This window comes from Neofelis nebulosa, chromosome 10 (assembly GCF_028018385.1).
Source record: "Neofelis nebulosa isolate mNeoNeb1 chromosome 10, mNeoNeb1.pri, whole genome shotgun sequence".
In the NCBI taxonomy this organism is placed as follows: domain Eukaryota; kingdom Metazoa; phylum Chordata; class Mammalia; order Carnivora; family Felidae; genus Neofelis; species Neofelis nebulosa.
Genome location: NC_080791.1, coordinates 48,529,390 through 48,556,400, shown reverse-complemented (window position 1 = coordinate 48,556,400; position 27,011 = coordinate 48,529,390). Strand labels below are relative to the sequence as shown.

The following is a 27,011-nucleotide window of genomic DNA, read 5'->3' as shown; positions in this document are numbered from 1 at the left end:
TCACTCAATTTCCCAACTTCAGTGAGTGTCATTGGAGTTGATGACAGTGGTTAGCAGCTCACTCAAGATCCCTCACTCCCCTACACTGAAAATCTGGAGGCTATCTCCTCCCATTCCCCACATTCATACAAAAATGGCTCTGCCCACATTCTTTTCTAACTCAGATCTGCATGTTGGGTGGCCCAATCTGAATGTCAGAGAACTGGGAATGCAAGGACATGAGTTTATGGCACATAAAGCAACTATGCTGTTCTTACACCCAGCACAACAGATTAGTCACAAGGGTACCTTCCAATGAAGCTTGAAAATATATGTAATTTTATAATAATACATACCTGGGATAATGAATATTAAAGTTCATTTATGCTTTAGCAAAGACATAAACAAAGGAACCAGCTAACAATTCCTTCTTTAATTTATTGTTTTCTGAAAGGAAGAATTGACTGTTTTTTTTTTTTTTTTGCCCCCTAATGGTCCTGCCTTTCTCTTTAGTAATTTACTACTAAATTACACTGTAATATTTAAAGGAGTTAATGGAGGATAGGAATAGAAGGGAAATAATACCAACATTTTAATTAGTAACAGGTATTATAGATTATAAATTATGTCCCTGATGTCTGTGTTCTAAATACCAGACTAACTTGCATAATTCAAAATGATTTGGGCCCAAATCCTGGGTCTTTACCAATCAATTCAAGGTCACCTGAGGTTGACTTGTAAATTGTCTTAGCTCAGAGTATTACAGTGATACTGAAGCTGGATGTTAATACCTCTCCAGAAGCTTGGTTTTACCCAGTAAAAACTGTTGTTTCTAACTCATTCAGCTATAATGTAAAAGAAAACTTCTGGTCTATGATTTAAAACAAAAAACAAAACAAAACAAAACAAAACTATAATAAGGAATACTAGAGCCAGTTTTCAAACATTTCAAACCCAGAAATACGTGATAACTATGAACCTACGAATAGTTAACCTGTTTTTTTCTAGTATCTGCCAGATTTTTAACTCCCTTCTACAAGGATGTTCACTACAATGTAATAAACAATTTAAATATCCAAAACATGGTAAAAATAAAATAATATTACACCTATATGGCATGAAACTATGCACCTATCTAAAATAATGTTTGTAAAGTATTTTTTCATGCAAGGAAATGCCTATGTTATGATAGTAAATGAAAAAGGAGGGATAAAAAGTTCAACTATATAAAAGTATGTACTGAATATGAAGGAATATAAAAAATTGATCCTTTTGGTGATAGGATTATGAATAATTCTAATTTATTTTATAAATATCTATATTTCCCAAATTTTCTATTGTAAGCATGCATTATTTCCAAATCAGAGAACTACATTATCTTCAAAATAAAAATTATTTCATCTTTACCATGTTCCTTTTATAAAGAATTGCATAATGAGTAGACCTCCGATCCAATTCAATCAGCCATTTTCTGAAGAGCCTAAAGAATCTGGGTGTCACTTAGGTATGTTTGCACTTTTAACTTTTGACACTATAACTAATGGGATATTGAATGGCTCTGTGTTCACAAACTCTTAACGATATGTTCAGTTTTTCATCTGCAGATAATTGCAGTCATGTGCTGTGGAAGGAAGAACATGGATTTTGAAGGACAGACTGTTAGAATTTTGGCTTGGCCACTTGTAACTTAATCTCTTTGAGCCTACATAAACTCATGGAATAGGCTTAATAAATGGCAGCCCTTATTAGTTCCAAGTGTTTATTATGGGTAAGGGATAGTGTTAGATGTAATAGGAAACTGAACATTGAATAGGTAACATGAGATTTCAGACATATAGAAGGGTGGGATTTTAAGGTGGTTTAGAGATTCCCATGTTTTCTTTTTTCAAATCTAGTTATCAAGAAAATAACTAAGTCATCTAAAGCAAATAAATGTTCTATCATTAAGACAAAGCAAAACGTATTCTCTGTAAAATGGGGTGGAGGCAACAGCCACTTCTAAAAAACTTAATATGAGATATCCTAAAAGCCAAGAACTCTACCAATATACATATCCTGTTCATTTTATTTTTACTGGGCCCCAAAATTCAGTAACATGTTTCCATTATTGTATCTGCCAACTAACTTTTAAGAAATTAATATCCACTAATGATCACCTCATGGGGAGTTCATAAGGCCTAGGGAAGGTGACCACTTAGGATAGACTTCCCTTCTCCCACAAGAGACATAGCCTAGAATTCCTTGACTCCAGCCCACTTTAGAGTGGCTGCAGAAATCACTTTCCAAGTTCAAGTTCCTAAGGACTGATGGTATAGCCTTTGTGCACAACCTTAGAATGAAAAGCAGTGGAAGGATGACTATTTGCAGGAGATGTGGATGAAGCTTGGATGTGCAAAGTGTAGTGTCACAGACATATCCCCACCTTCCTTTTGGTACAGCATGAGCTGGTAGCAGGAAGAGAAAAGGCCAGTGAGGGGCTTCAAACTGGGGCCTGCTTGCCCTATGTGGATTTCCTGGGGCAGAACTCTGAGTCTTACATTCTAAACACTAACCTGGTTTCCCAGCTTCCTCTGGGAAACTAAAATGTGCAGAGGTGGGTAGATGGAGGGAGTGGGAACGTGGAGGGATATCTTGTCAGTATATGTTGCCCAGCGTGGACCGCAGAGCTGGAGAAATAAACCTCACTCGGGTGACAATACATACCTCTCCATTTGACTGTTACCATATTTCCTGCATAGGAGCTAAATGAGTATTAAGCAGCTCTAACATCTTAACGACTTTGGCATCTAATTGTTAATCTAATGTGTAATAACTTGATGCTTGCAAAAGCTTACCACATTATTAGGCCTTTCCAAATAATGTAATTTGTAACTGTTCAGAAAAACTATTCTTGAAAATTACTGCTGTACTAGGAACGAGGGGTTAGTTGGAGTGCCTTGCCCACCTCACCCTAAACTATTTTGTTTTGGTCTAGATCCCAAATAGCTATTTACTAAAATCAATATCAAATATAGTTTCCGAATATTAGAATGACAACACGCCTTCTTGGGAGACTATTAGGAATAAATAATAACAAGTACTTTATCAGCATTTAAAGTTGTGACCAGCTCTTTGCTTTCAGAATGTAATAAAGATTGCGTGTTCTCAGATCTACAGATTTAATCAAAACAAAGGGTTGATTTTCTGACCATTATAACAGCATTTTGAATGTCTCAGTCAAAAAAAGTCAAACGATAAAAATTTGACTTTGAAACAGAAAATTCCCAAAGAGCTTCTATTATACTAGTTTAAGGGAGAAAGATGCTGAGATCATGAAGATTATGTGCCATTCTCAAGGTCTCCCAGCAAGTTAGTGGCAGAGATCCCCAGGTCTGTCTCTGTCCTTCACTAGAGCAGTGCATCTTGTTAACTTTCAGTCTGAACTGGGTGTTTGAGTCTAGATCTACAAACAGTGCCAGAAATTGCTTTCTATAAACAAAGCAGGGACTAGAATTACATCAGAATATTTAGAGCCTCATGGAGCTAGTCTTAAGGGATGTGAACCATCACATCTATGTTTTAACAATACTATTGTTCCTTTGCCAGGATCAATAAGGTTTTTTCTTCCAAAAGTATATTTGGATAACTGAACTTTATAAAACTCAGTCTAAATTAATCGTCCTAAATTTTAAAGCACTTAGTGATTTGTTTGTGGCTTCTGAAAATAAAACCTTTATTTGTCACATAATTTTTCGGAAGTGTTGATGTTTTAGCAGCTGGCACAGAAGGTCAAATATCGGTTAGTTTTGTTAGGAAATGGAAACATGGTGTGATATTTGCCTATTTTAGAGATTACTTTGACCATACAGGCATGGAGCCCAAACCACAGGTACTCTCTCTTTGGTGAAGAAATATTTCCTAAAAGAACTTTCCTAAATCATGGAACCTCAAATGAATTATTTCTGTATCTTGATAGCAATGTGAAGAAGTCGTGAGCTTGCTAAAACTAGAAGAAAAAAACTTCATATTTGTAAATAATAGATATTTTATGCTAGAAAATAAGGACTGGATATTTTAAGTAAAAGCTTTATTGAGATACAATCCCCATATTTTAAAATATGGATTTTTAAAGTGTACAATTCACTGATTTTTAGTATAATCATATAGTTGTACAATCATTAGCATTATCTAATTTTAAAACATTTTCATCATACCCCAAAAATCCCATATCAGCCCCTGGCAATCATTAATCTACTTTCTACCTATATCAATTTCTCTATTCTACACTTCATAGAAATAAAAAGTGTCCAATATGTGGCCTTTGGTATCAGGCTTCCTTCACACAGAATACTGTTTTCAAGTTTCATCTATGATATGGTATGTAACAGTACTTTATTCCTTATCATGGCAGAATAATATCCCTTGCATGGGTATACCAAACTTATTTCTCTATCATTTAGTACTAGATATTTGAGTTGTTTATACTTTATGAATATTATAAAAAAGGTTTTTGTGTGGACATAAATTTCAATTCTTTTCAGATATATACTTAGGAGTAGAATTGCCATTCATGTGGTAACTGTTAACTTTTGAGGAACTGACAGACTATTTTCCAAAGTGGCTGTACCATTTTGCCTTCTTACCCACAGTGCATGGAGGTTCTGATTTCTCTGTATCCTGGCTAACATGTGTTATTATCTATCTTTTTTGATTATAGCCATTCTACTGGGTGTAAAGTGGTATCTCACTGTAGTTCTGATTTGCAGTTCCCTAATGAATAATGTTTCACATCTTTTTATGTGCTCATTTGCCATTTGTATATCTTCTTTAAAGAAATAATCTGTTCAAATTTATGGTAGGCAGAATAATCCCATTCCCTATAAAAAAGTTCAAGACCTAATATCTTAACTGGGAATGCATTGTTATAGATCAAAGAAACTTACAGATTTGATTCAGTTAAGGATCTTAAGACAGGGAGATTATCTTGGATTATCTGGGTGAATCAAATGCGATCACAAGAGTTCTTATACGAAGGAGGCAGTAGTGTTAGACAAGAGATATATGATGACAAAAGCAAAGACTGGACTGATGCTCTTGGAAGATGGAGGAACGTGTTAAGAGCCATGGACCTTAAAAAGGTGGGAAAAGACAAGAAAATGGATTCTCCCAATTATCCTCTGGAGCTTCCCTGCAACACCTTGAGTTTATTTCAGTGAGTCTGATTTTGGATATCTGACCTCCAGCACTGTAATATAGTAAATTTGCGTTATTTTAAGATACTAAGTTTATGATAATCTGTTAGAGCAGAAATAGGAGGGGGCACCTGGTTGGCTCAGTGGGTTAAGCATCTGACTTTGGCTCAGGTCATGATCTCGCAGTCAGTGAGTTTGAGCCCCACATCGGGCTCTGTGCTGACAGCTCAGAGTCTGAAACCTGCTTCAGATTCTGTCTCCTTCTCTCCCTGCCCCTCCTCCACTCATGCTCTGTCTCTCTCTCTCAAAAATAAATAAACATTAAAAAAAAAGGAATGGGAAACTAACACAAAATTCTTTACTGATTTTTTAATTAGGTTGTGTATTGTTGACATAAAATTTCTTCATATATTCTGGATACAAATCCCTTATCAAATGTACTATTACAAATATTTTTCTCATTCTATGGGTTTCTTGGTGATGTTATTTGAAGCACAAAAGTTTTTAATATTGATGAAATCCAACTTATTTGTTTTTTTTTCTTAAGTTGCTTTTGTTATCATATTAAGAAACCACTGCCTAATTCAAGGTCACCCATTAATATTTACTCTTGTGATCCACATAGTGTTAATTTTTATGTGTGGTATAAGGTAGAGGTCCAACTTAATTCTTTTGCTTGTGGATAGCTAGAAGAGTTGGCACAATTTGTTTAAAAAAAAAGTGGGGGAGGTATGTTTACCATAAAACCATTTCACTTAGCCAATTGAAGGATTTCTCTTATTAGATTACATAACAGTTGACCAAAACAGGAAAATTGTTGGAGATGCTGTTCCAGCTATGAAAGACTATATATGGGTACCTGGTGTTCAACCAATTATGTAGCTAAAATTATTCTTGCTTAGAAATGTTCCTGTGTAGCTCTAAATTGTTGGGGACTTGTCATTACCAGTCACCATGGAACCACTTGCTAGGTGATTGTTTTTTTTATTGTCTAAGCAGGTTGTCAAAATACATTCAGGGCTGATAATATTGATAAAGTCAAAGGACACAGGGATGTTGCATCTCACACCTATTTATTCGTACAGGAAGATATGAAAGGAAATAATCCATAAAAATGAGTCCACTGAGGTCTTCTTCCCCCCATATTTCTTTCTAAGGAGGGTGCTGGTATCATTTGGACTAAATAATGATGCTTTTCTTCTAATGAAGATGTTCAGGGTAACAGTTGGATTTATGTCCTGCTTTACCCCCAAAGCAATAATGAAAGAAGAGTTTATATAGTTTTGAAGACACTGAGAATCTTTGTCTTTGAAAAATGTAGCTTCGTCATAGTCATTGCATGCAATAATCAATTGGGTTATGTGGTGGTGGGAATTGATGGTGGACTTGCATGAGGTCTTAATCTGCAATCATCCAAAATCTTGAAAGTTCACTGGTACTCTAAAAATTTAGCAATCTCTTATGCAGTTTTACTCACTGGAAGTCTTCTATTTCCTTAATCTAAAAGTGGGTCTTGGGTGTAATTATGCTTGGAGGTTGCTCTCTTTCTTCTGCTTGGTGTTTTTCAATTGCACAGAAATTAAGTTTAGCTTTGTCTTTTCCACTTACAGGGTTATATGTTGTCCTCAGCTCCTGGTGATCACCATTTTTTTTTCTTTTCTTTTTTTTTTCCTTCCCTTTGCTCCTTTCTTCCCTTTCCTCTCTTTTTCTCATTTTCTTATTTTAAAATCACCAGTGAGTTAATGGATATGAATTAATGAAAAAAATCAGAGAGTAAATTACCAAATGACAGCCAAAAGGACAATGCTGTAGTTTATACACAGGAGTTGTATTCTTGAAACACTGATCCTCAACCTCTGAACTTTGGTCAATATAGTCAAACCTCAATGTGATCAATATTATTCTTTCTTGAAATCAGCACATATGTTGTCTTGGATTTTATAAAGACAAAGCCAACCTTAACAAAAAACAGACATGGAAGGAACAAATGAAGAAATGATTTAAAGAAAACTTTTTTTTTTTTCGTCTTGTCTGGGAATAGGAATTATTGTGCTAAGGGCTGAGAGATTAAATTGTGTCACTTGTCAGGAAACTGGCAAGCAGCCATCCTTTCTGCCTGCTACTACATGCTGCTTTTGTGCTGTAGATGGGTTTAATAAATGCACTGTTGTGTAAAATGTCATTGCTGCATCGCCAAACGGTGGCTGTCATGTGATAGTTCTTCCCTAGGATGATAGATCAATATTGGTCTGCAGCAATCCAGGGACTTGAAGCCACACAAAGGGCATCTTTACGGTTCAGAAACAAAAGTAGAAATAAAAATCATTCCCCAAAGCATGGAGATATATTTATTTTTCTCTGGAAGAAAACTTAACGTTCTTTCTAAAATATTCTTACTTTAAAGATAAGTAATGTTATCCAATTTGAATCATTACTTCGAGAAGAAAAAATACAAATGACTAATAACATTTTTGAAAAGTTCAATCTTACTGTTAACTGTCAAATAAATGCAAAGTAAAGCAAGCAAATATACCATTGTTTGCCTTGGCAAACAGCCCAGAATTATATATGTGTAAGCGCATACAATACCAACAACATATCATAAAATAGGCCTTCTTCAACGTTGCTGGTAGAAGTAAAATTTAGTACAATCTCTCTGGAAAGAAATTTAGCAATATGTGTCAAAATTCTTTAAAATGCTCATAAGTTTTTGGTCCTGAAATTCTACTAGAAATACATCCTAAGGAAAGTATAAAAAACAAGGTCAACAATGTCTTCTAAAAGATCTCCAGTTGTTTAAAATGCTGAGAAACTGAAAATCAATTCTTAATAATGTGCATGGTAAATATATTATTAAATAGAAATTAAAATATTTGTAAAGGTTTTTAAAAATTATCTAGGGAGAGATTTATGAAAGAAGGTTATGTGAAGTTAAATGCTAAATATATAGAGCATGATCTGAACAAAATTAAAAAAAAAACACAAAAAAACCCCCAGAAATAAATGTATAAAACATGTTAACAGTAATTGACTTTGTGTTGTGTAAAAGTGAGTGTGCTGTTTTAATTTTTGTCTACTCTTCTGCATTTTATACATATTCCACAAAGGACAGCTATCTTATCCATAAACACATATACACTATAAGTTATATTTAAAAAGAAATTGCATGGGGAAAAGATCATTGTCCACAGAAATTAATCTAAACCACTACATGCTCTCTTGCATTGCCTCTTAACTTAGCTCTCATTCCCCATTTTCCCCATAGCTCTGACTCTCTCCCTCTCACTCCAGCTCAGAGGCACATCTCCAGCCATCAGAGGAAACAGATTTCTGCTGTCTCTTCCCTTGGGGGACTGGTTTCTTCCCCATTTCTGATCTCCATTCATCCCTTGTTTCTCATTGTGCCTTCTGCCTCTTTCCTCCAGGGGTGGGAAGAGCCTGAGGCAAGCTATGAGGCCTGATCAGTGTTTCTGGAGTTCAGAGTGGGGTCGTGCTGGCAGAGGCCTGCAATGGGCAAGCCACTCTGCAGCCCTGTCACAAGGGAATTTCAGAGTCCAGAATTCCATAGCATTCCTATCAGTTTTCTTTTGCTGTGTAATAAATTACCACAACTTTTGAAGTTGAAAACAACATACATTTATTATCTCAGGCTCCAGTGGGTCTGAGTACACCTTAGTGAAGTCATTCGCTCTGGGTCCCCCAAGGCTGCAGTCAAGGTTCAAGGTCTGCTTTGTTTATTTTGTCATCTGGATGTCATCCCTTTCAGGACCATGGGGTTCTCTTCCAGGCTCATGTATCTATTGTCAGAATTCAGCCATATTCCTGAAATCGTCCTTTTTGCTAGCTATAGGCCAGGGACCACTCTCAACTCCTATCAGCTGCCCTCAGTTACTTGCCACATGACCTCTTCCAAAGATCCTCTTACAACATGGAATTTTCTTTGTCCAGGTGGCAGTACAGTCTCTTGGCTCATATAATGAGGTCAGGCAGACATGATATAATCTCTCTTTTGATTACTTCAAAGTCAACTGATTAGGGGCCTCAATTACATTTGTGAAATCTCTTCTGTCACATACAGCAGTATTATCATGGAAGTGAAATCCCATCATACTCACAGATTCTGCCCACACTCAAGGGGAAGCGACTACATAGGATGCGGGTCACTGGGAGTTATTTTAGACTTCTACCATAAGTGTTCCTTACTGGATGTCACAGACTTATGGCTCAAGTTCAGGATGCCGTTAAATGGCTGGCTCGGCAGAACGAGCTGTGTTGAGGACCTTGAATTTTAGATGATTCCTTCACATTCAATGTTTCATTTAATCCTTACTACAGCTTCCTGAGATCTATGTTCCTATCTCCAATTTATCAGTAAGGGAACTGGAGCACAGAGAGCTTAAAAAGATTCCCATGGTCACACAGCTAGAAAGGCAGAACTTGAAACCCAGGTCCTCCAACTCCAAATAGTATGTTCTTTCTCCTACATCTCTCTTCTGGGGTAACCCCTGAGACCTGAGCTCAATTTGGAGTCTAATCTCACAAGGCAGAGAATCACCTCTTATTTCATCTGTGTCTCAAGCCTGCACACTCACTTCATCTTGAGTGTGACTGAGCTCATGCAGGAAGATTTTGTAACCATGAACCTAGAATTCCTAGAATGATGTATATGTTAGTGTTCCATTGCTCCTTAGATGATTACCAAAAATTTAACAGCATAAAACAACATGCATTTATTAGCTCACTCTTTTCATAGATCAAAAGTCTGGTGCAGTGTGGCTGGAATGCTCAGGTTCTCACAGGCTGAAATCCAGATATCAGCCCACCAACAGTCTCATCTGGGGGCTTAGGGACTTTTTCCAAGCTCACATGGTCGTTCTGGACTCCGTTTCTTGCAAGTGTGGGACAGAAGTCCCTGCTTCCTTGTTGGCTGTCCACTTGAAGACCCTCTGCTTCTAGAGGCCACTCACATTCTTTCTCACATGGCCTCCTCCCTCTGTCTTCCAACTGGCAACAGTCTCAAGTACTTCACCCATTTTGAATCTCTGACTTTTGCCAATGGTCAGAGAAAGTTCTCCACTTTTAAAACTAATGATTAGATCAGGCTCACTTGAATACTCTCCCTATATTAAGGTCAACTGTGCCATATAACATAACATAATGATAGGAGTGATATGATAGTCACAGGCTCTATGGATTACGGTGTGGAATGCTGAGGAGTGGCATTTTCAGAACGTTACCTCCTACAGTGTATCTTTAAGTGTCTCCCCTTTCTCCTGAGAATAACTTAGAATGTAAAGCCATGGACATTGGAGCCAGACTTCCTGGGTTCAAAATCTGGCTCCAATATTTCCTAGTCATGCAATATTGTGCAAGTTACTCAATCTCTCAGTTCTTTGATTTAATTCCCTGAAAAATGGAGGTAATAAAAGTGTGGGTTTCAATGAGTTGTTGTACACTTTAAATGAGTTAATGTGCCAGAAGAGTACTTAGCACACTGAAGCGCTATGTGGGTCTTTGCTATTATTATTGCTGATATGATTATAATATATCCACTAATGTAGAATCTAGATTTCTACTCTTCGAGGAGCAGAGCCATTACTGCACTTTTCTCTATGCCACCTTCTCTATAAGTTTTAGTGTTATTTGTTAAAAATATAATTCATAATATGGAAAAACACACTTAAAATAGTGTTTAACTCACATGAAAGAACAAAGATTTTTCAAATAAAAGATAATCACGTTTAGTTTGTAAACTTATTTTTTAAGTGAGGGAAACATAGCAGATTCAGTTGACTATATTATAAACTCAAGAACAGAAATATAGAAACTTTTTTGGTACCATACCTGTTTCTAAATGGGCTCTAATTCCATGTAATAACTAGGAACAAAAGGAGTACAAGCAGATGGGAATAGGAAGTTTAGGGAAAGATGTGGAAGTTGAAAAGAGACTGAAAGAAATATAGAAGGAATGAGATGAAAGGGAATAGAAAACCAATGAGAAAGAGAAAAAAAACAGGCAAGAGCAGAGGAAAGACCACTGAGAGATAGAGAGGGCAGGTAAGGAAAAGGGGGAGACACTGATAAAATTTATTGGGCATCTAATATATGTCTGACTTAGCTGGGGACATGGGTTTTCTCACTGAATCCACAGAACAACTCAATGGAGTCAGTATTATTGTCATCATTTTACAGAAAAGAAAACAGTGACTGAAAGAGTCTAATTTTCCAAGACCAATTATGTTAGTATACAGATTAGAACCTACATCTTCCCAGAGCTCATTGTAACATGCTGCTCTCTTGTCCAAAGGACTAATGGTGAGATTGAAAGTATTCATCACAGCTTGTTGGTCCATCTCTGAACAGTGTGCCTGTTAGGTGGGCTTGGGTGTTACTATCCCTTAACACTACCTTATGGTGTTAATTACTTGAGTCAAAACATTTGGATTCTATTTAAAGTAGAGATTCCAAAGATTTATACCTCAGGATAAGTCATCCTACTGAGCCTCAGTTTCCTCTGTAAAATAAAGGCTTTGAAATAAATAGATTGCCAAATTCTAAAAATCTACACTTAATGTCATGCTGCCAGGTTTCAATCAATTATTCTTGATCTCTTAGATGTCTCCTGGACATTCCAGTTCAGGGCAGGAAGCAGTAAGGGGGGAAACAATCTCCGTGGGAGTAGCAAGGATTTATCGAAGTGAAATAGAGATCCAATCAATAGCTGTCTTCACATAGCAAAAGGCTGCAATGTGGATTGGAGAGCAGGTATTTTTAGTTGCTCAAGTTAGGACCACTATTCAGTTTTCCAAGTTGTTTACTACACAACCTTAAGAGGCAGTATTTACATATGCAATCATAGGCTGTAGCCCTGGCTCCAGGAAGCCAGAACAAGACCCATGGGTAGAGGACAGAAAAAAAAAATGTGACTCAATAGAAAAATAACAAACTTTGTAATGTTTAGATTTGCCCCTTAACATTGTGAAAAATTTTGCCTTTAGGAGTTTCTATGAAGGAACCACATGAGGTAGAAGATTCTACTCTTGAATTAGAACTTAAGAGAGTACATAAGTGATATTCAGGATTAATTTTTGGATGTATTCAAAGCTAGCTTGATGATCATCCGAGTTGTGAAGACTTAATTTCACGAGTTGATATTATGGCCAAATAATGGTATCTACCTCATATGGCTGCTGCAAGTATAAAGATGACTGCATATATTCATATTCCTTTCTTAATTTCTTTCTTTCTTTCTTTCTTTCTTTCTTTCTTTCTTTCTTTCTTTCTTTCTTTCTTTCTTTCTTCCTTCCTTCCTTCCTTCCTTCCTTCCTTCCTTCCTTCCTTCCTCCTTTCCTTCTTTCTTTCATCTATCTATCTTTTGATCTATCATCTATTTATCTATCTTAGCACAATTCCCCACACATAATAAAATCTCAACAAATTTTAGCTAGCATTATGATTATTCTATTTACAATTATTCAATTCTGCTTCTAGCAGAATTTCCTTTTACCTCTGCAGGCATGAGATTGCTCCCTATATTTGCAGTCAAACAGTGGTAGCACGGTCACTTTTCATTCCTAACAGCGGGGATAGGCACTCAACATAAAGTCTATTGTATCCCAAACCTTAGAGTGAGAATTTGGCTAAGAGATGGAAATTCCCCTATTTCTAGGCAGAGTAGTATGAGATAATGATTGTGGGCTATCAATTTCAGAACCATCTTCCAACAACTCTGTTCTTAAACTTTGAAAATGGCACTTCACCAGCATCCAGTATTAGCAAACCCAGTCCCCACTATGACTCATGAGAATTACACAGTATCTATTTCAAATTGTTCACTCTGTAGCATGGATATTTCTGTACTCTGAAATTAATCTCATCAATTCAGCCTGAAAATTCTATTGTCAAAAAGCATGTGTTTCCTGTGGGAGTGTCACTCATGTTTTTTTGTCTTGAAAGGAGATGCAGATGCACCTGAAAAAAAAAAAAAAGCCTGTGATTCTCTTCCACAAGCTGTTGTAAGTAATCACTGCATTGAAACAAGCGAATAGGGAACAGAGTGTCCTTGGCTGCTTTATAAGAAAAATAGTAAACTAGCTTACTTATGTTTAATGAGAAAAACAGACAAGGAAAGGCTACATGGCTTACATGTATGATACTTAGGTCACAGTCCTCATTGTGGCCCCATGCAAGCTAAAGTCATTCTTTTTTTTCTTTAATTTTTTCAACATTTATTTATTTTTGAGAGAAAGAGACAGTGGAGTGGGAAAGGAGCAGAGAGAGAGGGAGGCACAGAATCCGAAGCAGGATCCAGGCTCTGAGCTGTCAGCACAGAGCCCGATGTGGGGTTCAAACTCACAAACCATGAGATCATGACCTGAACCAAAGTCAGACACTTAACTGACTGAGCCACCCAAGTGTCCCATAAGCTAAAGTCATTCTTACCTATAAGACTTTGCTTGTGCTACCTTCTCTCCCCCTACTCATTAGTTTAACTTCTTTTTCCATCTCCTTTAATGAATTCATTAATTCAAAAACTCACTCATTCACTCAGCAAGAATTTGTTGGTTCACTTCTATATGTAACTTCTTGGCCTGAGGGAATTCACAGTCTAGTAGAAGCATGAAATTAACACTGGGATATGTTTTTCTCCCCAGGGAAATCTCTTTTAATTGTTCCAATCTACAATGCCTGTTAGCTAGTGCTTTGATCTCTGATAGAATTTTATATTATTTACTGATTGTCCTGTGTGCCTCTTAGTTGCCCAAATAATCTTCGGTTCTTTAAAGAGCAAGGGTCCTGATTCAAACAGCTATTAGTCTATTCTGTGCATTATGTGACTCCACTCCATCTGCCTACTCAAGCTCACCTTGTGGTCCTCATCCAGTCAACCTCATCCAGTTGGCTTCTCTCCTGGTTGGGATAACTTGTTCTTTCTCCTTCTATGTTCTAATTCAGATTTGTGGGGTTAGTGAAATCTTAATTAGTTTTAGACCCAGAATACAATCTTCCTATGGAATAGTTTTAGATTCTCTGTTCAAACTCCTACAGAAAGCCCTTATAAATGGACTAAAAAAAATAAATCTATGAATACATAGTGTCTATACCATTGCCCTATCTGCTAATACTACTTACAGTATATTGTTTTCTATACATTTTATTATTTGCTCATCAGCTCTGAGTATTCTTCCTTCCAACTAGACTGAAGGCTCCATGGAACAAGAGATTTATCTGCATACCATCCTCATGGTGCCACGCTGAATGTTGAATGTAGTGCCCTTCAACAAACACAAATTAAATACTAGTTGAAATTTAGTAAGTAATAAGAAATCTGCAAAGTCATTACAGAAAGCTTGCTTTGACAGCTGTGTCTTTCAAGTACAGCCTTGTAAAATTATTATTCTGCAAAGGTATAAATGTGTCTCATTGATGTGGCAGATTTACTTTCCAAATAATTCTAACGTTTCAGAGCTTTACCTGAGTCTGCCATCCTCTGCTGCAGCACCACCCGGTATAATCTTCGTAATAAATATGCCAGGGTCATCTCCAATGTGGGGATTATCTGTCCCTCCAGCAATACTGAATCCCAGGCCAGAATTCCCCTGGAGAAACAATAAGTAGACATTAAATGATATGGCTGTCACCTAAACCTAGTTCCCCTTGCATCCTGTGTTATCATCTTACTACTCAAATGGAAATCAGGTGATAACAGTCTTCTATGCAAAGCTATAAAGTGCACTGTCAGCAGACAAAGGAAGGTCAGGAAAAACACTCAAGTTTGTCTCTGCATTGCAAGAGGTCTAAGGGGTCTTATATTTTTGTTTCTACAAAGGACCTCATATTTTCGCTTTTAAGAAATGTTTCTGTTACATAGCAATTAAAATAATCATTACACAGTAGGAAATACAAGCTTACAAATTGTGTTATATGCAAAACTGCAAAAACATTAGTGTCAGTTGTAAAAATTATACATACATATGGAAAAGAATGGAAGGAAACCAGTTACATGAAAATTGATTTGGTAGAGTAGTGAATTTGGCTGTTTTAATTTTGTTATTTCCAGCACCGTTATGCATCAAATAAATGTGTTCCTATGTAACAGGAAATGTTGACTTCAGAAGGCAGGTCTCTCTTCTATGGTTATAATAGATGTGAGATACTTTCCAGTAATAAACAGGTTTTAATTTGCAATAGACATAGGCAAGGAATGCATTACTACTGCAGAATATAAATTTGATAATTTATATTCTAATAAAGCTTTCATACTTACTCATGCAGATTATAGCAATTGACATCCAATATACATGTAACTTTCTAAAATCTGTTTGTAAGACATAATTAAAAGTCTTCCCCAAATTCACAAACCATCTTACTTATTTATTATTTTTAATAATTTTTTAATCTCCATCTCCCTGGCTACATTATGTTTTCATATTATGTTTTCACATTATATTTTAAGCCATATTCATATACGTAGGTAGTGTTTATAATTATACATTTTAAATGGCTAAATATTTCATCAAGGTCATATATTAGCATGTATTTAACCAGTCCTCTGTCACTGGATATTTAATTTCTCTACAACCAATACAACTATTGGTTGTACAACCAATTTCTCTACAACTCTACAACTATTACTTGCTTAATTTCTGCTCTTGGATAAAAAATGATGAGGACTAAGAATTTAGTAGTTATCCAGAAAAATTAATTAGGACATTCAATTAGTCAGAAAAGTTCAATGTCAAGATAAGGTCAGCTGTAACCTGACTGTTATATCACTGTAAATGTCAAGGTAATGTTTAGCAATTTTTATTGACTTAAATAATAAAAATTCCAGAAAGTTGTTTACACAATTGTACATTTATGTTGAAAGGCAGAAATTAATAATTCAACCATAACAACTGAAATCCCATGTCTTTATACTTCTGGCAGTTCTCTAATTCTGGTTTTCTTCGAAAAAATCCAAATCTCATTTAACAGAGATATTATTCAGTAGCAGTCATGTGGTCATAAATTTACTTAATATTCTTTAAACACCAGCTCTGTGTCTGGCATTGGACTAAGTCCTGGAACTATAGCAGTGAACATCTCAGTTTATGAGGCACACGAAGCATAAGTTCAGGGTGTAGAAGTGGCTAACAAAAGAACAAAACACAGGAACTTTCCCTGAAGGTGTAGAGCAGTTAGCAACTTTTGAAGGGGTCAGAATGGGAACTGGGGATGAGGACAGAAGGTTCCAGGCAAAGGAAGAACATATGTAAAATCTCTGAGGTGAGAAATGGTACACTAGTTCCAAGACACAGAAAAGAATTCTCAAATGAAGATAGCAAAATGAACCGGATGAGGTAAGTATTTACCATGAATGCAAGTGACTCTATTCTTGATTTTAGGTACCTATTGATGCCAGATGAGTCTATCAGTTTTGTTAGAGTACATATTATGTGACTTTAAGGCTACGGGGAAACTAAGGCTGCAGGGAAAAAACCAGAAGACTTCTCCCTTCATGGAATTCAAGGAAGAACAGAAAAGGCAGTGATAAGCTGGCATCTGGTAATCAATACATTTTCACTGCAATGTCAACTACATTGTCATGTATATGGTTACCAGGACAGCATTTAGATGACTTATGAGGCAGTTTCTCTAAGATCTTGGGGTTTGGGAAGAAAAGAAAGGGAGATGAGTACCTTCATTGCAATGTGGGTCTAGTTCCAAGAACACCAGTTGGGGTGTATTGGTTTTACAAGAGTTGGCACCTCAGAGATAATTTCTTGAGTAAGGGGATAGGGAAAGAGGCAAGCACAGAGTTCTCAAAACTTTGCCATTTGAGAAAAAATATTCACTATCTGGCTCTTAACCTAATCTTCTTTATTTCTAGCTTTACACTTTTACCGCCAGGAATACCGAACTGAGCTGCAGGCTCTTTCCTGCAGAGTCCACACTATGACTTGTCTCCTGACCTTTACTCATGCTGTTTTCTCTACCAGAAATTTTCTATCTCTCTGGCCCAATTCTTTCCATTATCTAAGATAAGGCTCACATGCACCCCAATGTTTATAGTAGCACTATCAACCTTAGCCAAATGATGGAAAGAGCCCAAATGTCCATCGACTGGATAAAGAAGATGTGGTATATACAAAAAATGCAATACTACTTGGTGATCAAAAAGAATGAAATCTTGCCATTTGCAACAATGTGGATAAAACTAGAATGTATATGTTAAGCAAAATAAGTCAATCAGAGAAAGACAAATATCATAAGATTTCACTCATATGTAGAATTTAAGAAGCACAACAGATGAAAAGGAAAAGATAAGACTGAGAACGCAAGTGCATAGAAAATTTTAAATGGTCATCCCAAATCCACGTCTCTGGGTAATTTAGTACTCTTTTGAGTTTTCTGTGCTTATCTACACCATGCACTATGTTATTTTGATGTTATATACTTATGAGTCTAACCTTTTTTCAAACTAAGCTTGTAGAAGACAGGAACTGTGTAGCATTCATCTTTGTTTCTTGGTTCTTTCTCTGGCACATAGTATTATTCAATAAATAATTGATGAATGAATCAACAAATAAACTTACTGAGAGTATTCAAGAGCTAAAGGGAAGACTCAGAAAAGACACGGTGAAAGTCCACACTGTGTTAAGAAATACAATATAGAAGTATAAGCCATTTTATTCCATATAGCTACAAGAATAAAAACGGAAACTCAGGTATTCAAATTGTGGCTTAGCTGAAGGACGAATGATGAGACAAAACTGTCCAAACTTTGTCAAAACCGAGCAGGGGATAAAAAATAAAATTATGTATTTTATTGGAAGGGAGGTAGGGGCCTTCTCCTACAGAGCAGCGGCTTAGTCACTGACCATGAGGGACCTGAGCATCTTCTGAGAGGTTAAACTGAATGACTTTAAAAGATTCTTCTGGATCTTTGGCTAGATTTGTAGTAAAACTACTCTTGGCAACAAAGAAAAAGGAATACTTTAGAGGTGAAAGTTGATCACTGTTGCATTTTTAAAACTTCCATTATTAATCAATAGATCTTTGAAGTAATAGCTATGATGACAATCTAGAAACATTTAACTACTGTTTTTGGAATTGACTCTAACATGGAGAATATGGTGGCTTTGGCATCTATTAATATACATTTTCCTGCCCTCAAATCTACTTTGAGGAAAAGAATGGGTCAGGGAATCCACCATGAAAAGAGGTAGGTAGAGGCAGAGTGTAACTGGACCTGTGTACCCAGTCTCAAGGATTTCCAAAAGCAAATTTTGTGTTTCAGTTAAAACCAGTCTGCCAGCTGGGCCTGGCCAGTCCCCTTGGTTTTTTAGAGGATGTTCATCTGAATTCAGCTAAGGAAATTATTTAAAGTGTTTTCCATCTCCCCTTATTGTTCTCTCCCAGCCGTCCTTTTCAGGCCTTTGCCACCAGCCAGCATTCAGTGGAGAGAAGGACAGATAAAAAGCAGCAGTGAAATTACTACCTGCTGTTCTCCATGGCTGAATCACTCCAGCCCCCTGATAATCATCATAGAGCCAGCCAGCTGCAGGGGCAGACCCCAGAACCTCTCTTTTCTGAGCAGCAATCTCTCCATGTGAACAGGCAGACCCCTGGCTGACATCCTTAGATCCTGAGAATTGTGGCTAATTAACTGAGTGTTGAAACTTGACCCAGTCAATGGCAACCGTGAGGTGCCATGCTGGTGAGGGCAGTCCCTGTATAGGACTCTGGGTGGGCTGCTGTTCCCTTTCAGTTGGACAGATTCCATGATTGATGAATGTGGTTGGCACAAACCTTTTTTTCTCCTGGTTCCCAAACCTCCACATTTGTTGTCTCTCCCCCAAGAGCACAAGCCCATTGCCTAGCCAAATGGCACTTCCTCCATCATGTACTATACTCCATCTCCTCTCAGAAAAAGAATCAACAAAGAGGAAAGACACTTTATCAATTAACTGATGGTTGCAAATATAAATACTATACTCTCAGAAAAGCTCCTCTTTCATTTGAAGTTATTCTTTACATGAAAATTACTCCCAAAATGGGGTTACAAAAAAGAAAAATAAAATTATATCGTAATCATATGCATTTACAGAATGTTCTATTTACAAAGAATTACTTTGATTTTTTAGAAGTTCCTACTTTACAGTATTGTGCGATCTGGTAATTCAATTCTACGCATTCATCCTAAAGGAATAATCAGAGATGTGTGCAAAGATTTGTATTCAAAGCTTCATGACAGTATTATGTTTTTAATGTTAAAAACAAAACAAAACAAAGAACAACACAACTGGAAACAAACATCCAAACAATAGAGAAATGGTTAAAAATACTGGGGTATATATATCTGAATGTGGGACTATTTTGGAGCCATTAAAATTGTGATAATGAAAACAGGAAATGCTCAGTATATAAATGTGAGAGGAAACAAAACGTTTATGGAATTTTAATTATACTATGATCACCACTGAAAATATTCAAAGAAAATGACTTGTTTCTAACAAGAAATTAATTACTAATTAGCAATAGTAAAAGTACTTAATAATCCAAACTACCTAAGAAGGAGACTTTAAAAAAATTATAAACTCCTAATAATATACAAAAATTACATAAATACTAAAAATTCCCTCAAGGGAAATGATATTTATTGCATATTTATTCGGTGCTACACACTGACCTAGGTGTTTTATAATCCCCCATTCAGTACATACCATTTCCCTCTTTTTATACAATAAAAAACAAAAACAAACAAACAAATGAAAAACCCTGAGGCTAAGAAAAGTGAGATAACATTCTAAACACAGAAAACAAGTCAACAATAGAATTCAGATTCAAGTCATATTTGTTAGGCTCCAAATCTGATTTTCTTTCCATTATATCACATTGCCTTTCCCGGGTTAAAAAAAAAATAATTTGATGGTAGGTAAGTAATAAAAAATGATAATAATAAACCATTTTCTAGATTTTTTAAAAAGTCTAAACCACTCTTCTTTTGGTAAAGATAATTTAGCTAAAAATTCTGAATGTGGGGAAAGGGATGCTTAGGTTGCAGTAGTCAAAATCGTGAGATAAATAAAAACTAGATAAAGACTCAAACTCTTTAAACTTTTATTTTCTATTTAATATTTTAAATGTTTATTTTATTTTATATTTGAAATTTACTTTTTAATGTTTATTTTATTTTTGCACAGAGCACAAGTGGGGAAGGGGCAGAGAGAGAAGGAGACATAGAATCCAAAACAGGCTCTAGGCCCTGCACTGTCAGCACAGACTCTGACTCAGAGCTCAAACTCACAAACTGTGAGATCATGACCTGAGCGGAAGTCAGATGCTTAACTGACAGAGCCATGCAGGCGCCCTGTAAAACTCTTTTAACCTTTAAAAACCATGTCCTGTGTTGAATAATACTGAAATTTTACATAATCTCTTACCAACTCCAAGAGCCCTGTACATCCCCTTCATTCTAGGAAGAATCTATATGTTCTTTTAACTCTCTGCCCAGAATCATCAATATCCAAGTCTATTTTCTGCACAGCTACTCCAGCAAAGACATTTGTTTATTTTTACTTAATATCAGTTATACAGCAAAATTATATATATATATGTGTGTGTGTGTATATATAAATATAAATATAAATATAAATATAAATATAAATATAAATATAAATATAAATATAGTTTTTGGATATATAATCATACCTCAGGCTCTAATCTGCAAATTTCTGATATACATCTAGATTGAAAATTCCTAGTGCAAAAATTGACTAGTGATTAACATATAGAATAGTGAACAATATAAGTAGATGGAGCACAGATATAAAAAAGGCTAAAACAGACAATAGCAAATTAAAATAATCCTCAAGCTATATACCAGAAGTAAAAATGTCACTTAATAGAAAGATACATGAGTTAGCACATATCTTCTAAATTGTCCTGGATGATTTTTTATTTTAGGCAGTAAATCTGAAATGGCACAAGGAATAAAAAGATGTCTTTTTCTCATAGACATTGCTTGTTGAAAATCATTCAAAGTCTTTCTCATTTCCACAGGCCTATTCTTAGGGTATAAAGATATAAGTGTAATTCAGACATTTCTAACTATTGTTGCTTACAGTTAGCTACATAAAGGTCTCCCACCAAAAAAAATCTTTTTAAACATGTCACCCAACAATCCATGTGTTTTTGAATATCATTCTTAGTCTAGGAATAAGAGATTCCTGTTTTCACTTACTTAAAACTTCTAGGAGTTGCATTTAGTATTTGTTGCCAAGGAGCTACCAGAGGTCTGTGTTTGGGGACTGGTAACTGTAGGAAAGTGTTTTCAGGGGTTGGGGGACTGTAGAGAGAAAGTGGTTTCAATAAATAGGTATAAAGAAAATGCCAGTTTAAAATAGGCCCAAGAACTCATGATAAGTTAAAGGGTGATTACTATTTTTGTGAAAGAGTTTTGTTCTTAGGAGAGACATGTGGTAGAGTCTCATGAGAAGGAGGCAGGGAAGAGGCAAGGTTTTAGAGGATGACAGGGAGAGGAATCAAGCACCACTGGGAGCTAAGGGGATGAAGCCCCTGGAACTGGAGATTGAAGGTATGAAAGAGAAAGGGAGTCCATGGGAAGCAAAATCCTGATGAAGGAGGAGAATAGGGTCTAGAGTCCAGATTCTTGAGTCCCTACCATAGATACTGGTTAAATACATGTGGTAAAACCACAGCAAGGAATACAATGGTATCATGAGATGAATATATATTTACAATACATATTCAGGTAAAGTAGAATACAATATAAGATTTACATTTTATGGGATGTCTGGGTGGCTCCGTTGGCTAGGCATCCGACTTCAGCTCAGGTCATGATCTCACAGTTTGTGGGTTTGAGCCCTGCGTTGGGCTCTGTGCTGACAGCTTAGAGCCTGGAGCCTGCTTCAGATTCTGTGTCTCCCTCTCTGTCTGCCCCTCCCCCACGCACACACACACTCGCTCTCTCAAATAAATAAATGAACACTAAAATAGATTTACATTTTATAATATATATGCATAGAAAAGTTTGAAAGTATATTCACCAATATATTAAAGTTTTCAATGATGTCAGAATTATAGATCTTTGGACTTTGTCATTTTGAGCAAGTCCATCTTTAATTTTCCTTATAAATATATCTTACTATAAACAAAAACACACACACTCACACACGCGCTTTTATACTCACAAAATGTGATTAACCAAAGAACAGATGAGTCTGTTTTTTGAGATAGCATACCTCAGCCTTGGGTAGGGGGAGGGATAATTTTCTATCTGGGATAAGAAGGACTAAATTCTTACAAAGTATTATTTTAAGGCAGAAGAGTTATAGGGTTATTTTAAGGTGGAGGAGTAAAAAGCTGAATGTGGTCTTAACTGATAATGTCTTTGCTGATACATTTATATGTCAGGATACCAAAGGGAAAGTCTAGAATGAATTTGATGACTTACATAAAACAGTAAAGGGTTGGAATTGCACCTGTGAGGCAGTAGAAACACCTTAGGATGAGTAGAGGTCTGCTGAGCAGCACTGAGGTGGGGCATCATCAGCATGATTATGGGATTTTCTCCCACAGCGATTAGTAATCATGAACAGTGAAAAGGAAAGGTTTGGTTGCTCTAGGGCTGAGATTTGAAAAGCAAATGTAGTTAACTCTCAAAGGAATGAGGAATGCAAATCAGAAAAGATAGAAAAGGAAGAGAATCAAGGAATACATTCAGCCTGGAAGAGGAGAAGTGGGTAAAAAAGAATGAGATCATGACAAGGTCAAAGTACAGATTTAGGAGAACAGAGGATAGAAGAGGGAACAGCACTCTGTGGACACTGGGATTTCAGGACTCAAGATTTCAGAGATCAACTGGCACTCCCTGATAGTCATGTGAGTGTAGTAAAGGTCCCATGAATAATTAAAGTGATGATCAAGTCAGAGTACTTTGTGGCTGATACTGAAGTCTCCTTGGAATACAAAAAGAGACAAGGAAAGAGAAGAAAAAAAAATGGCCAAAAATGTTCAGTGAAAGTGAGCAAAGACCTAAGGTAGAGATAAGAAGACAGGTAGAATGTGAAGCAGTATGGCAGTTACAAGAATTACAAGTAGAAGAACGAGATGCACCAAGTCCTAAGAAGAAGAAAGTGCTTAACTTGTTCAAGGAACTAAAATGAAATAGCTGTAAACTGATTAGGTAAGAAAGGGGGAGAAGAGGTTAGAGAGGGTAGCAGGGGTCAGACACAGGGGGCTCAATAGGATGGTGTAGGTTTTGTGGGTCATGAAAATTTAAAACAGTGGAGTAACATGGTCTTATTTAGTCAAAGATTACACTAATTGCTGTTTGAAAACTTTGGAGAGAGCAAAAGGTGGTGACAGAAAGACCAGTTAAAACAGCCCAGGTCATAAATTGATGGTGGCTAGATAGGCTGGAAGCAGTAGGGATAGCAAGATTTGACACATGATCTGGAGGTAGAATTGACAGGATTTACTGTTGGTTGGAATATTCAAGGAAAGAGAAGAATCAAAGATTCTGGACAGAGATGCCATATATGAGATGTAGAGACTGTGATGTGGCTAGGGGAACTAGATTGCAAGAGGTAAATCAAGAGTTCAATTTGGATCCTTGTAAGTTTGAGAGATCTGTTGATGTCACTGAAGTGGCAGAAAAAAAATACTGAGGTCTGGAGAAAGAATGATGATAATTGTTAGCACTCACTGAGTGTTTTCTACGTGTCAGGCACTGTACTAGACCTTACAACTCCCCTTTTATGGATAGTTAAGATACTGGGAAGAAAATAAGGGAAGTAACTATACGAATATCAGGAATAAGTTCCAGGCACAGTTAATTCCTTTGGTCCCCATAACAACTCTTTAAGGGTATATGCATATGTTTTGTGAATGCCAGACCTAGGAGTATGGGCTTTCTTAGAGAAAGCAGGTATTCTTAGTAAGGAATGACCAGATAAATATGATATTTTACCATGATTAATTCAAGGACGGTGAACAGGCTAAGTTAAAAATAGACTTGGTAGAATGAGTCAGAAAGCAAGGAGAGTAATTTGGGATCAAATACAATATTTAAGCTATGAATTCTTAAGATATGATTTAGAATGTTGTCAGTTACACTCACCTACAAAACTGCCAAGTATCATGTCTCTTGGGCCTTGCAATCATATCTAGCTGAAATGCCATTAGAAGCTAATATGCACTCCTCAACAGCTCCCAGAAAGAAATGTAGCTCACGAGTCACTTTTTTACCACGTCAAGGAATCTGAGAGTCATTCTTGACTCCTGCCTGCTCACCAGTCCTTATATTTTATTAAATATCATGTCTTGTTGATTCTACCCCTAAAATATCCTCAAATCCATCCAGTTCCTCCCAGTTTCTATTATCACTGTCCCAGCTTAGAATTTCATTTGTTGTCCTCATTGCTCTTCTGTTTTCCAGGCCTAACTAATTTCACACTATTTTCATGGTAAAATGTGCTCAAAATAGCAGATCTCAAATTCAAATAGCTATTAAGGCACACAACATATATAGGAGAGTGAAATGGGCCCAGGAGAGGTAAAACAATAGAGCAGGAGTGTGGTTAAATGGCAACTGATCTCCATACTGGGAATAAAATAAGAAGTGGGGAATGAGCATATATTTTACCTAAAGGGAAGAGGTTCTCTTTAGCTCTTGAATTTCTGCCATGCTAGAATGGGGGTCTAATGTTGAAGGATTGTTCTCCCCTCCTTACAGAAATCAGGAATCAAATTTTCTTAAGTGAAATATCAAATTTTAAATGTTAGAGAATTATTAAATTGAAATACATATATATAGGTCTGGGTCAATTATGCTCCCTATAATTGGCAGTTCGTGAGGCACATTCCATAGTTGTCACACAGTTCAACCCAGTGACTAAAGGAATATATACACAAATGAGAGAGATGATCTAAGGGTAATTGCTTTTTAAATTGTTCACTACTTGTTTCTATATAGTCTTATATACCCCTTGGAAGCATATAAAGCAAAATGCCTGAAAGTAGGTCCCCACTATCCTCTTCATCCTCCTCTGTATTATTCTGTGCCTGGGTCACAATTTTATTATTACACATAGCACACTATATTATACTTGTTTACATGTTTACCTTCCCGGTTCTACTTTGAGCACCAATTCAAAGTATTAAAACTAAGTTATTCAATTCCTGTGCCAGAATAATATAGTACCTATATGTGAAAAGAATTGAATAAATTTTTGCATGAACTAAACTGACCTGCTTCCTCTGCCAAGAACACTTCTCTTCTTCTCTTGTTGAATTGCCATTGAAACATCAAAATTCATCTCAAATCCTATCTGATATTTTCTCTAATTGCTTCAGGCAGATGTGATTGCCCTTTCCTCTCTGATTCCACATGACTTCATTCAAATTGTGAGTAAGACCATAGAGTTATTTATATATGTGTCTATCTTCCTCTAAATTCTTAGCATCTGGAGGACAGGGGCCACACTATATTTGCATCTAGCTCTTAATCCAATTCCTGGTGACAGCAAATGCTCAATAAATGACTACTGAGTTAAACAAAATGGAAGAATACTTAAAATAATTTGTATGAATGAGCTAATAAGGAAAGGTTAGGCGAAAGGGGTTATTTGGTTTTAATGTAAGAGGGCTAAAGGTTGAGTTGCCTGATTAACTCTGGTATTTGAATGCCTACAATGTGCTCAACATTGTGTCAGATTGTGATAACAACAACAACAACAACAACGATGCAATCCTTGTTTTCAAAGAGCTTACAGTCTAGTTGGGGAGATGTGCCACATACACAAGAACAGTGTGAGTGTGGCACAATATTTCAAATTTGTCTTTGTCTCTTTTCTCCCTGAACGTTGTCAACAATCATTTTCCAAGTTCTGTTGATTCTATCTCTTGAGTATCTTTTATTTTCACCTTTTATTTCTAGTCCCACTGCATCTATCCTAGTTAATTTCCTCATTTCCTATTTTCCAGAATATTGCAAAATGCCATGAATGATCACTTTATACACCATTTCTTTTGATTCATTGTACTTCAAAAGTGTAATTTTCCCCTTTTCTCTGAAATCAACAATTTGCATGTTCTACTTTTTTCTATTCCACATCTTTGAAAACAATCTTATTCTTTTCATTCTTTACTGAATCATGAGAATTTTTTGTTAAAATGTTAAAAGGCTGATATATATCAATATATATAGATAGATATAGATATAGATATATAGAGTGATATATAGTGATATATATACATAGAGTGATATATATATATATATATATATATATATATATATATATATATATATAGTGTCTATTATTTCCTGGCAGTGTGGTAGGTGCTCACTTGTTACAGCCATATAACTCTCCTTTGAAATAACTTGGAAATAACCGATTATAACTCTGACAAAACAAGCCTTCAACCTATACCCCTACCTCTACCTGTACCAATCTTGACGAGGTCAAGAGGGATGGAAATGAGCACTTGCTATCATCTATGGGCATCACTGTCTTGGAATAGATTAAGAAAACAAGCTCTAGAATCATTCCTATTATGTTTAGATCCTAGTTCTGCCACTTCTTACCTGTCATCCTGAGCAATTCTCTGAAGTTCTCTCATTTATATTTATTCACTAGAAAAAAAGGAATAATAATACCTTTGGACTGGTTATAAACTAGGAATACTCAAATGTTCTCAAGATTAAAAACATTTTTACAATAATAAAATGTTATTTTCCTTTCTCCATCTGTTTACTTTGCACTGATGGTGCAAAAGCAATGGGGGTAAAACTAGTCATGCCTTAGCACAAATTAAGGCAGTGGCACCAAAATGTACTAGTAAACATTGAAT

At 36.2% G+C, this 27,011-nt stretch overlaps 1 protein-coding gene across 29 annotated transcripts in view; it reads right to left on the bottom strand.

Annotated features, from left to right (window-relative positions):
* Positions 1 to 27,011, bottom strand: part of DLG2 (discs large MAGUK scaffold protein 2) — a 2,097,061-nt gene that overhangs the window by 574,757 nt on the left and 1,495,293 nt on the right. For all 29 annotated transcript variants that reach the window (XM_058690298.1, XM_058690294.1, XM_058690296.1 and 26 more), the window contains one exon: positions 14,625 to 14,749. In XM_058690298.1, the coding sequence (XP_058546281.1) occupies positions 14,625 to 14,749 (125 nt within the window). The remainder of the gene's footprint in view (positions 1 to 14,624; positions 14,750 to 27,011) is intronic.